The sequence below is a fragment of the Psittacula echo genome (genome assembly GCF_963264785.1).
Source record: "Psittacula echo genome assembly, chromosome: 2".
NCBI lineage: Eukaryota > Metazoa > Chordata > Aves > Psittaciformes > Psittacidae > Psittacula > Psittacula echo.
In genome coordinates this window covers 91,803,167-91,816,530 of record NC_137737.1, presented here as the reverse complement: position 1 = coordinate 91,816,530, position 13,364 = coordinate 91,803,167, and the positions used below count along the sequence as shown (strand labels likewise).

The following is a 13,364-nucleotide window of genomic DNA, read 5'->3' as shown; positions in this document are numbered from 1 at the left end:
TTTCAGAGGAGGGATTGTAACCATGCAGAACAACATAAAAAAGCAATTATAACTGGAAAACAGCAATCCAAACCCAAGAAAAGAGCCATTCTGGTGAAGATGGGGGATGAAAGGTATCACAGTATCACAGTATGTTAGAGATTGGAAGGGACCTCAAAAGATCATCTAGTCCAATCCAACATCATCCGATAGATACCACGGCACAGCGAGAACACAAACCTATCCTTAATGCCCTGCTGCAAATCCAGTGTCAATTACAAGAGCCCAAGCAAGCTTAGGGAGCACAAGAAGGGGTTTCCTTCACTTCTGCCAGGTTTTCAGCATATCTGCATCGCTGTGGTTACATTGCGTAAAATACAAAAGCAAGAACACGCCATCAGATAGCAAATGCTCAGTAGTATGGGGTTTTACCTGAAATGAATGGTAAGTCGTGCTGTGCCTCCAGTCCCATCTCAGAAGTCATTAAAAATAAAGAGATGAGAGATGTTCGCCCAGCAATTACGGAGCGGGATTTATCACGTCCTCTTGAAGCTCATGCTGAGACATTTTGGTGAATCGAGGCCATGGGGGTGGCTGTGGAGGGCCTGTGCAGCCCTTGGGAGATGTGCACAAGCCTGGGGGAGGGAGAAGGCATTCCAATGGCACCTTGCTGCAAGGTGGGCTGTGAGCTGTGATCTGTGGGGTGTGAGCTGTGGGCTGTGAGCTATGGGCTGTGAACTGTGGGCTGTAGCTGTGGGCTACAGCCGTGGGCTGTGAGCTGTGAACTGTGTGCTATGGGCTGTGGGGTGTGAGCTGTGACCTGTGAGCTATGGGCTGTGAACTGCGGGCTGTAGCTGTGGGCTATGGGGTGTGAGCTGTGGGCTGTGAGGTGTAAGCTGTGGGCTATGGGGTGTGAGCTGTGGGCTGTGACCTGTGAGCTATGGGCTGTGAGCAGTGAACTGTGGGCTGTAGCTGAGGGCTGTGAGCTGTGGGGTGGTTCCTGCGTGGGGCTGGGGCCGGGGATCGCGGGAAGCCGCAAGCGGTGCAGGCCACCACGCACCCCTTTGGCGGTGGTCCCAGCGGGAGGGCTCAGTGCTGCCACGGCTCTGCCCGGGACGCGGCTGGGGACGACCCTCACCACAGCCACCACGCACTGCTCCCCTACCTCATCCCCAAACACCCTCCCTCTCCGTACCCTCTCGCACCCCGCAGTCCCTCCGGCACAGCCCGCCCCCGGGGCCGGCTCCCCGCGCCGCCTCCCCCGCTCCTCTCAGCTCCGCTCCGCCGCCGGCGGCTGCTCAGGAAGCGCGCTCGGCCGCCGCCTCCCCGCCGCCGTCGCCGCCGCCGCCATGGCGGTGCGGAGCCGCGGCGCTTGGCGGCGGCTGTTGCTGCTGCTGCTCCTGGCCGGCTCCGCCGCCAGCCCGGCGGAGGAGGGCGGCGGGCGGCGGGAGGCGGGCGGCGGGGAGCACGGCGAGGAGGCGGCGCGGTCTCATCACGACTCTTCGTACGGCACCTTCGCCAGCGAGTTCTACGACCTGCGCTACCTCTCCGAAGAAGGTGCGGCGGGCGAGGGCAGGCGGCGGGCGGGCGAGCCCGGCTCGGGGGAGCGAAGGCCGGGCTAGGGCGGGTAGTGGTGACGGCACTTGCCGCCGCTCGTTGTTCAGCACGAAGGCCAGCGCCCGCCGCCATCTTTCGCCCGGGCGGCCGTCAGCCCTGCCGGTCGGCCAGCAGGACCAAGAACGGCACCGGAGAGCAGACCTGGGTGCCTTACCCGACGGCCGGGCGCTCCGCAGGGCTAGTGGCTCGCTCCTCGCCGGGCTGCTGCGCGGCGGCACCCCCAGGCCCGGGCATCTTCAATCCCTGGGCTGGTGCTGGGCAGTCCTGGCCGGGCGCCAGAGTCGGGAGCTGCGGGGCTGTGGCAGGAGCACGGGAGACGGCCAGGGACGGGGGCTGGAGACCGGGGCCCGGTGCCCGGGGCCCAGGCTCTTTCCGCGTTCCGCTGTGCGGGGCCAGCCGGCAAGGGCTCGCCTTTCGAGGTGCAAACCCCCTCCTGAAAAGCTTTCCGGGCTGCTTAGTTGAGAGGAGTCCTGGGTTCTGTGGGTTCAGAATGCTGTGTGATGTCCTGAGTGACAGCAAACGCAGTAGTCGTGGGTTTTGCGGTGGGTTTCTATTGAATTTGCAAACGGCAGAGTCTTAAAACTCCAATTTTGTGGCTGGGCTGCACTGAAAACCGATTGTTTGATGCATCTGACAAAGAAGAAGTGAGAAGGTAGGATGTCCTGTGGCTATTCTTTCAGTGATGTTCTGCTACAGGGTGCTGCAAAATTTTGACAACTTAATACATTTATGCTGCATAATTTACCCAGGCTCCTGATGCAGTTCATGGAGGCTGTAATGTACAGTTTACAGCATACTTTCTGTCTCCATTGGCATTTTCAGAAATCTGGGAAAGCAAATCAAGGCTCCCAAATGCCTAAAGCTGTAGTTTAAATGTTTGTTTGCAGATGCTGTAGCTAACCACAGTATTTATTTCCTATTTAGTGAAACACTTTCAGAGGACTTTCTAGTTTCACAACTAGGATTTTGGTTTTCAGTTGGCTAAGTGAAAGAACATCCTGTTAAAATACCTGTGTTCATGCAACAGACAACCTTCTACAAGCCAAGACAGAAAAAGTCTGTTTAAAATGTTTACACTTTCTCTTTGGTCTACTATTCTACATCAGACAGGGGATTGCTTGGAAACATAGCTCTGATTGTCTGGCTTTTGTGGGTCTTCCTTCACAAGCCATGGCAGGCAATACCCAGTTTTGATATTCTTTTACCTTTTATTGCAGTGCGTGTTTGATTTTACTTCCTCGTGGAAGATGTGTTGTAAGGTCTTTTCAGTATCCATTCCTACAGCTCTGAATCTGGTCCCTTGCATTTATACTTAATACTGTCATTTATGGCTAAGGCCTCAGATTGAATGCCCTTACGGATTTCCTAGGGGGACTTAATGATCTTGGTGATCTTAAAGGTCTGCTTTTGGTTGGACTTGGGGATCTTAAAGGCCTTTTACAACCTAGTTGATTCTATGATTCAATGACTAAGAGTGCACAAAGAGATAGCAGAGTGGAGATCCCTCATTGTTAGTTGACTGCACTACTCTGTTTCTGCTGCCTTGAGTTAACTTTTGCCTTCAGTGTAGCAAAGCCATGCTCTAGCATCCTTGTCCCTTTTTGACGAATGTAGGAAATCTGAGAAAAATTTTTTGTTTTCAGTTATCAGTGTTACTTTGGTACCTGTATCCAGGACCATCTGAGCTAAGGATTGTGCATGTGACAAAATGGTCCCTCATCTGAACAGTTCAGTGTTCAGCAGACAAAGTAAATGCTGTTGAAAGCCTTTCTCTTTAATGTTATTATTTTCGATTCATTTCATTTTACTTAGTAATGATTTATTCTGATTATACAGGTTACCCTTTCCCTACTGCTCCTCCTGTGGATCCATTTGCAAAGATCAGAGTAGATGACTGTGGAAAAACCAAGGGATGCTTCAGGTCAGACTGAGATTCTATGATTCTATGATCAGAGTGCAGATACCTTTATGTGTGCAAATGCTGACCGATTGCATTGGAGACTTTGGTAAATGTTCCATGTTAATTTTAATAAATGTTTATTATTTAAGAACATACTTTGTAGAAATAGACAATTGAAGGAAACTATATTATTTAAGGTTATACATCATAGTTATGGACCTACAGTTATTTCATGTTTCTTGTGTTTTCAAGAAGCACTTTCAAAACCGGGGCTAGGAAGGTCAACAGAGTAATAGTGCCTGTAAGTAATGGCTTGCAATGCTGTTTAAATACTACACATTCTTACACTAAAGGAGTAAAAATTACAAGCAATTAATGGCACTCTGTGTTTAGCATAATATAACGTTTTACTGCCACTATACCAAAATGCATTCTTTTATTTTCTTGCACAAGCGTAATTAAATTCCATAGCAAAAAATTGTAAGGAAAAGTGACATGCATTTCCAATTCTGTTTAGGTATGGTAAACCTGGATGCAATGCAGAGACTTGTGACTACTTTCTAAGTTACCGTAGAATAGGAGCTGATGTTGAATTTGAGTTGAGTGCTGATACTGATGGCTGGGTGGCGGTGGGATTTTCCTCAGACAAGAAAATGGTAAGATGTGTACAGTTCTTGCTGTTGACAGTGTGCATGCTTTTGTTTGCTAGGATATAAATGGTTTATATTTGATCTGTTAGAAACAGAGCATATAAAGAAAAATAGACTTACTGAAAACAAAGCACTGTTTGGTAGCCACCCTGGGAACAGAAGCCAGGCCTACTGCTTCCCAGAAAATTGCCGCATCTTTCCTAACATGTCCTTTCCCTTCTTCTATAAGAAGTACAACATTCAGTAGTGCTGTTCAGTATTTCAGTTCAGCTCTGGATGTCTGAATGTTACTAGATTTTTACCTTTTTATTAGAAAAGTCCCCAGGGATAAGCCATTTCATGTGGAAATAACCTGCCCTGCTTTATATCAGTGTTACTTGGACAAAAGGCACATCAGAAACTAAATAGCAAATAATTTTATTCTTCAGTAAATCAGCTGACTTTTAGTGGTATAAATGTGACTTTCACTGTTAAGCTCTGGAAATAATTTTGTTTCTTTGTTTCTTTTTGTTTCTTTTGTTTACCTGTGTGTTGTTCCAGGGAAGCCACAAATGTGTCACAAAATTATTCCTGCTAATTTAACCATATGTACTCTAGAAAACAGTCTTGTTAAAATCTCTTCTGTCTCTCCTGAATTTTATGTGGTTTGGCTTTATGCTTATTCCTATACTTACTTTGTCATTCAAAAGCTTCACTTTTCATTGTGTTTCAGTAAGCAAAACAGGAGCTTGTACTGTGTGAACTTTACCAACGTGAGCAATAGACAACTTAGGCAAAGATGTTTTGTCTATGATCCTTGGTAAAATATTTACGATTAAAATGCAGTTCATAATGTAGGTTTTCGTATACAGAAACACTACTGAGTATATAAAACAATACTGAGTCTATGTTCTAAATCACAAGTCAGAGGACAGGACTGTTTCTTGCACAGTTGTAAGCAGTAGTCAGAAAAACACTGTGAGGGTAGGTGCTTTTCAGTCCTTACAGTATATATTTTATTATGAGACTGTAAATAAGCAAAATAAAGGTAGAAGTCTGTTGTGTCATGAAGAACAATTCATGTCACAAAAAGCAGTTCATGTTTTTAATGTTGTGAGGAACAGTTTTGCAGCCTAATTTTGGGAAGATTTCAGGTGCCTGGAAATGCAAGTACTCAACAGGGTTTTCAAAGCAGCTCAGTGCCTATAAGTATTTGTCCCTAAGCCATCAGAAATTGTGTAACCAGTTTGCAACTGATATACCTGCAGCAGATCCAGGGTCTCACTGCCTGCATCTCACCACCACTTGGAAAGAAGGTATTTCCTTTTGTCCTAGACACACCAACCAGCATGTTAAGTGTCAGCTTCTGATAAGAAGAATACAGTAAGTGTAAAGTAAAAGGTTTTGCTTCCAAATTTGCTGCCTATGTGGTCTAATGCCCATCAGTCAGCTGGACTAAAACAACTAGCATCTGTCTTCCTTTCTTTTCCCCCTGCTGATTTCATCCTTTTTCATAACTTCCAGGATGTTTTGGTGTCCTGGGATGTGCAAGCTTTAATGGTAAAATGACACTGGGTCAAAACAGCTGAGCTGTGGGAAGTGGGCTGCCCTTTGGAGGTCCTAATCAAAACGGTGTGGCCTGGATAGCTACAGGAATTCAGGAAAAAAACCTATTTTGTGTCCTTAATAGATTTTTTTAAAGGTCTGTGACCTATTTCTTTGTCTTAGATAACGTTATGCTTTTGCACTTGCAGGCTTTTGTGCCCAGGCAGGATTTTGTAATGTCATTCTGTTAACTGAGAGTCAGAATACTGTTTTCTTTCCTTTTAGGTTTGTTTTTTTTTTTTTCTGTGTGAAAACAGATTTATTTTTCCCTCTTTGTACTTAAGAATGAGGGCTTTGTGCTTGAGTATATAAAGCTTAAACTTGGAGAAAGTTATGGAGGGTAAGGATAGGCTCCAGGCAGTAGCTGGAAAGGCTGAGGTGCAGAAATTGTTGGAGCATGTGTTTTACCTAGTTGTCCCCTTTTTCTTTCACTTTTGGCACATCTTTCACAAATCCACATGGAAATATTCCCAAATTGATGAAATGCACCCTTTTCTTCTCCTTTCCCTATACAAAAGAACTGAGAGATGATCACACTAGCAAGCATCATGTCTATCATCAGCATGACACATTAGAAAAATTAATATTGGAGAAGTAGGACCTGTATTTAATATGGCACTGATACCTGGATAATAAGGGTAAGTAAACATTACTATTCACTTTGTGTCTTTCAATCTGACCAAAGACAAATGGTTAATGAAACAAGTATTTGTGTAATATAACTTAGAGGGAATGAGAGCCCCAGGTCTTGATGAGTTTTAAATAATTAAAATTATGTACATATATGAGGAAATGCTTTGTGACACTTCTGTTTTCCTTCTACCAATATGTACCATGTAGGGAGGAGATGATGTCATGGCTTGTGTTCATGATGATAATGGAAGAGTCCGAATACAGCACTTCTATAATGTCGGTCAGTGGGCTAAAGAAATCCAGAGGAATCCTGCTAGAGATGAAGAAGGGGTTTTTGAAAACAATCGTGTGACATGTCGATTCAAGCGTCCTGTGTATGTTCCCCGAGAGGAAACCATTGTAGATCTGCACTTGAGTTGGTACTATCTGTTTGCTTGGGGTCCAGCAATTCAGGGTAAGTTGATTTCTGTGTTACTAGCAGCACTGAGGTGCCAAAACTGATAAATGTCTTTTATTTACATTATTCTTACTAGATCCCCTTTTTGTTAATGAACTAAAATTCTGGCAGCATGAGGCTTGAAAATAGATAAAAAGGAAAACAAAGTAAATAACAGAGTCCTACATGTTTTCTCGACTATATAGTTATTACCCCCACTTGCCAAAGCTAAATTTAGAAGAACTTCATACTTCATAACTAGAAATTCTGAATTCCTTTGAAAGATGTTTATCATTTGCTTGAATTTCATTTGTTTTATTCAGATGTTTAATTTCTGAAAACATGTAAATGACCCCACTGTAATATTGCATGCTTTGGGTTTGAAAATTGCTTGGCTGTCTACCTGTTTCTTTGTTAGAGTTATAGAAAAAAATGCATCTGATGTTATTTCTTTCTGCCCTTACCTGTTAAAGGTTCTATAACTCGTCATGATATAGACTCACCACCTGTATCAGAGCACGTTGTCAGTATTTACAAGTATGAAGATATTTTCATGCCATCAGCTGCCTATCAGACCTTCTCTTCTCCATTCTGCTTGCTCCTCATTGTTGCACTGACCTTTTATTTATTGATGGGAACTCCATGACTGATGGAAAACAGCAAGAATTTGTCAGTGGAAGTTTCTCAGGATGGACGGCTATACGGATGGACAATGCATTTTTCTATTGGAATTTGTATCACATCACCATCCTCATCTAGCTGCTTTTGAACATAGTTAGCTTCTCAGAAGAAGGAAATAACCATCTCCTTTGAGTGGCAAAGTGGTGACAAATCATTTAAGAATAATCAGTGAACACATAGGAGAATATTTTCAGTGTTGTGACTACTTGCTTAAAGAAAAGGAGACTTGTAAAATCAATGTGCGTGTGTGTGTGTGTTTGGGAGAGGTGTCTGTATGCGTGTTTATGAGAATTTAGTGATGGACATCTTATCACATAACAAAATTGCCTTCCAAATTGCTCCCAAAAGCGAATTTGGGAAAACATTATAATGCTGTTTGGTACTTACTGGAGCAGACAGCACAACTCCAAATGCATTTTCTGAACTTGAGATCTGGATACTGACACAGCAGTAATGCCCTTCAGTAATGGGCAGTTCTCCCAGGTGTTTTTTATATCTGTCAAGGTTCACATGACCTCGTACTTTACAAAACTAAACTTGCGTAGTCAAGCATTAACCTGATTTTTTTCAATGGAAAAAAGGTGACGAGTGTCTTCTTTATTATAATAGTGTTTAAACAGCCTTCTTGAAAGAAATGGCTACTTCTTTTCTGAGTGATATAAAGTTATTTAAACAAGGGGAAGGGAAAATACAGTAATGAAAATTTTCCATACATAGGCGAACCATGTGTAAATCATACAGAATATAGAAGTTCCCAACAAGCCATAGATTAAATCCCAATAGATTAAATCAATTTTTCTCTTTTTATGAAAAAACCCCAAACAAAACCAAACAGTGATTTTGCTGACATGTAAATATATTTTTAAGCAGTCATGTAATAGTATGAAGAAATCTGTTTTTCTGTGTTGTATGCTTGTATATCCTGTTCACGTTAAGGATGAATATGAGCAGCTGTTGTTAACTTACATAGAAATGGAAACATAATTGTGATTATTTGTAAGGAAAGATAGGGATTAATAAGAAGAGCAGTAGCTTTAGTTTCACCAAACCATTGCTAAGATGTAGTTACTATGGAAAAAGGTGAGGTAAATAGGAAATATATTGGATTTTTTTATCACTAATAAGTATTACAAAGATGAATGCTAAATATTACAGAAATGAAAAGTGTCAAAATGTAATTATGAGCCACAGAATATTATGAAAAACTTTGAGTCCTTGCAGAGAGTTTGTTTTTCGCCTAATAGGAAGTGTATGACACATCTACATGTAGCAGTCAAATATGTTTAGATAAAGTTGGTCATTCACTTCCCAACTTGCATTAAAATTCTATTTAAATAGAATCAAAATTTAAATTCTGCCAAAGTCCTAATGAATGTGGTATGCTTGAGGACTCTGCAACATAGGATCTGGTGCAGTATGTGATGGACCTCCTTTCTATTATCTTTGCTGCATACAGTGTAAAAAGGTTAACTAGCTTTGCTGGGTTTGCATCATTATTCACAGACTGAAGTTTGTAGACTAACATTTTTTTAGACTCAGCATTCTTCAAATCTATCCTTAAAGTATATGAATTCAATTGAAAATGAATTTATCTCCTTCACAAACACTTGATTCCACTTTCAAAAGAAAGATTGCTTAGCAATACATACATACATTGATGTCTTTAATGATTTGTTCACTTAAAATTAGTGGACTAGAGTTCAGGAGAGGGAAGAAAAATTCAGAATTAAGTGAATTTTACAAGTACATATAATAGCTTTATTTAGTATAAATTACTTCTCTAAAGTAGGATAACATGCTTATCATCTGATGAAATCCATAGCAGAGACAGCTTAATAAGGAAGGTCTGTTTTGGTCCATGATGGCTGTAAACTTTAGCCTTAAGACTGGCTGAAGCAGATGGCTGAAGCAGATAGCTGAAGCCTGGATAAAGAGTTTTATATTCAGCAACCAGGTGAAGTGAAGAAATCACTAGGGCAAATTCCTTCTCCTTTGTGCTAATTTGTAGACAGCTGAGATAACTGTGATCTCTGAGAAGGAACTGAACTATTTAAAGTAGCCTCAGGGTTGCTTTAGTTTATGGCCTTGTATTTACTATTTTAGTGTCAGGCGTTTACCTGATAACCCACTAAAGGGCTAATCTAATAATTGTAAGGTACTGAAATAGGATAGAAACCCATTTTGGCTCCTCTTTTCTTCAATACAGGATTTAGGATAACCTGATTGGACCTGGGTGCAGAGGTACATTAATGATGACAATGCTAACAGCAAGGTACATATGCAACACCCATAGAACTGCTTTCCGCTTATATGGAGTCAGACATGGTTAAAGTTCAGGCTGTAAATCAACAGTGAATTCAGACCAGAGGCAGAGCTGCTTAAGGCTATGTCTGCTGCAACGTAAAAACTATACTGTCTTCAGCTGTACCAGTGTTCTAAAGTAGAGCAGAAAATACATTTGCTTGTTTGTTTTTTTTTTCCTTTTTCAGTTTACTTGTCAGTGTCTGTCTGGTGGTTTTGTCATCATATTTTTCTGTTGAAGTATTATCAAAAATGTGCATTTCTGTAAAAACTTTCACCCAAGCTTTGAAGTACTTAATTAGCACCAATTAAGTATTTATAATCAAATGGGTGGAAAGAAAAGGCCACAACAAGCAGCAAAACACAACAAGCAGCAAAACATCAGCATTTCAGCTGATGGTTGATTTTAGCACTGAGTTCTGAGTAGGAAAAGCAGGAATATGATATTCAAGTTGATAAATGAAGAAGGTGCAAGTGTTTAGAAATTTCTAATTCAGAAAAAATATGAAAAGAAAAAGGCATACAAGAAATGAAAAGGTTTTAACTCAGTAGTATTTAATTTTGTATGATATTAGTTAAGTCTTCAGTGGGCATAGTAACGTCATGGAAGGTATTTTGGTTTTCATATGTTTGGGTGGATTTTTTTCTTTTCAGTATTGAAGCCCAGGATTTGTCTCTGTTATAGAAAGTTACTACAAAGTAACTTCCCTAAAAATAATTTTGAAGTGATTATTACATTTCAAATATTTTTTTTATTTTTCTAATTAACAGTTACCAACATAAAGTAGAGGGAAAGGCCACTTCTGGAAAAGGAGGCAGACGTTTCCTTCTCCAAATCAAATAGGTTTTAGTTTTTTTATGGTGACTACTAGCAAGCAGCTGTTAAGAACTTTAGCAATATGCTCTTTTTATTTTGAGAATTACTTGCTGCAGGGTGACCTAATACAGAAGCATAGTTTCAAAAGTGTGTATTTAGAGTATGGTGTCCTTTTGAAACTCAACTTTGATTATTAATAAGAAAGACAGGACTGGTGAAGAACACAAAATATTAATTAACATCCTCTAATAGGTTCTTCCCATGCAGAACTAAATTCAGTTGTGACCATTGCTTGTTACATTAACTATGTTATCATCCTCTGCTCACTCTGTCCATCTGATCTACAATGTTGTACTTTACTTGGAAGTGAAATCAGGTGCTTATATTTGTGACAGTGCCTATTGCAAAGGACCTTGTATTTTGACTGTAGTGTCTGATTGGTACCCTGCTACAAATACTAAGCTAGGCCTGAAATTACATTGATAAGTAGGATAGGAAAGAAAGAATAATAAGTGGAGAGGTCAGGCTTTCAGAAAGTAATTTTTTTCTTTGCTGCAATTAAGTAACTGTATGCATTTTTATGTATAGGTGAGATACTCCTAGACACTATTTGATCCCCCACTTTTTTCCCCCCATTTGCCCCCCCCAAATGAAAAAAACCTGATAATGGTTTGATTTGATTTTATAGCTGATTTGATAATGTCATTGGATACAGGGTGATGCTTGCTTCAAAATTCCATTGCTGTAAAGGAAGTGCTCTGGTTTTGAAAGGGAACATACTGAGATGAGAAAAGTTTGAAATCTCTATGTGGCCTTCTTTCCTTTCCGATTAGCTTTGCAGTACTTGGATAGAAAGAAAATAAACGCTTGTGGCCTCCCTAATCTGAGGAAACATGTAGATTAGGTTAAAAGTTGTCAAAGCTGTGTTTGGCACTAAGTCTTCCAGTCTTCAGCACAGCGATTAGAGAATTACTGGAGCATGGTCTACATCAGCAAGCCCTCCAAACAGTGGACTTGAAGCTTGCTTGGGACACCATATTGGGTCTGAACCAAGAAAAAGAGCTAGTTGGAACTAGATGATCTTTAAGGCCTCTTCCAACTCAATCCATTCTATGATTCTTTTGCCAAACTGTGGATGGTGTTCTTACTGTGAGTGAGTACCATGCTCCTTGTCAGTAACTTGTGTCCCGTTGCTGTTTCTGCATATGCCTTCTGTTATTTAGTGAGGCAATAGTGAGAAGTCTTAGCCCAGCTGTGAAGAGGAATTAGTGGGTAAAGAGGACTGACACACAGCTGTCTTGATGATTATCCAGGTCACAGTTAGAAATTTGTGTTGATGATACTCCAGTTGTCTGTAAGTAAATGACTGCTATAAATCTAAGGGAAGACAGAAGTCTCCCTACTTTTTTTGCTGTCTTCTCCTTGCTTTGTAATCCCTCCAATGCATCAGACATTTACAAAGAAGCAAGTTACTCTCCTTTTAGACAACAGACCCTCTGTCTTGGTTTTCTGATCTCTTCTGTGTTCACTGGAAGTTTGCATGTGCCATACTGTAGAGGAAGAATTAAAATCTATGTGCCAACTTCATAACTTTTATTAGCATTTATATTGCACTTTGTAACTCTGCTTTTGCTGTTTCACCACACTGGTGTGTAGCAACTTTTTTTAACATTTCCAAATAGTTTCCCCAAGGAAATGTATTGAGTAATACCTTTAGGAAAAGGAAATGTGAGTTTCACAGAATTACAAAAGTTCTAATAACACTTATTTTCAGAGATCCCTACTGTGAAAGTACCAGTATTTTATACAAAGCATAACTTTGTATAGAGCCTTAGATTTATGATAGAAGTGGAAACACATTTAAATACTACAGTTGTTTCAGTGCTTCATGAAGCTGTGCATAACTTTGCATGAATTGGCATCCTGTTTCAACCCTAGCTCCACAGTGTGTAAGGAATGGGCAAAGCAGTCTGAGTACTACACAGAGAGGTAGCATTATTTGGTGACCTCAAATAGTATGAGACAGAAGAGTGGAGAGACTGATATGAAGGCTGAATGACAAGGAAGGGCTAATGGTTTGGGCACGCTTCCTATTTTTGCATGAGTTTACATGTGGCAGAGCACGTCTGGCACTCTTAATCACAAGCAAATATTACTTGATGTCAATAGAAGGAATAGAGTCTGTCTTTAATGAGAATTAAGCTGTTATGCAGGTCCTAGCTGTGTCAGGGCTGATGTGGGCACGAGGTAAAACTATGCTGCAAGATGGCTCCTCCTGTCAAACTCCAAGGTAAGAGCTAGAGGCTTGATCTTGCCTCTGGTCAGCTGCTGTGGGAAGTACTTGCTCACTGGCTATTTTACACACTTCTCACAGCAGTTCGAGTGTCAAAAGATGGGAGCTATAAATCTTTTTCTTAACAGCTGTTGTTGTGCAGTATCTATCTTCTCTAGTTAAATTTTCATTACTGCTATTTCTGTAGCAGTGCTTTAGGACCTAGTACAGCACTCCCACAACCTGCCCAGCACAGACATGGATCAAACTGGAAGGTTTTAAAGAAGATCGCAATTTCCTGAGTAAAAAAATTAATTAAAAATACATATTTTTTAACCATATGTCAACTTTTCACATTTTTTTTTTAATTTTATTTTTTCTGTAGCTATTTCTGTGGAATTTATATGTCAAGGTATTTGATTTTTTGCAGATAGAGAGTAAGTTCTAGGTAAACCTTCCTTTTCTAAACCTATTTTATTAGTATGAAATAATCA

At 40.9% G+C, this 13,364-nt stretch overlaps 1 protein-coding gene across 1 annotated transcript; it reads left to right on the top strand.

The window, feature by feature from the left end:
• Positions 1 to 1,328: 1,328 nt before the first annotated feature.
• On the top strand, positions 1,329 to 7,445 carry FRRS1L (ferric chelate reductase 1 like; the record flags this gene model as incomplete). Its single annotated transcript, XM_080611221.1, has 5 exons — positions 1,329 to 1,536; positions 3,433 to 3,517; positions 4,014 to 4,152; positions 6,571 to 6,817; positions 7,273 to 7,445. The coding sequence occupies 5 exons, from the start codon at positions 1,329 to 1,331 to the stop codon at positions 7,443 to 7,445; spliced, it is 852 nt and encodes a 283-aa protein (XP_080467347.1).
• Between the last annotated feature and the right edge of the window lie 5,919 nt (positions 7,446 to 13,364).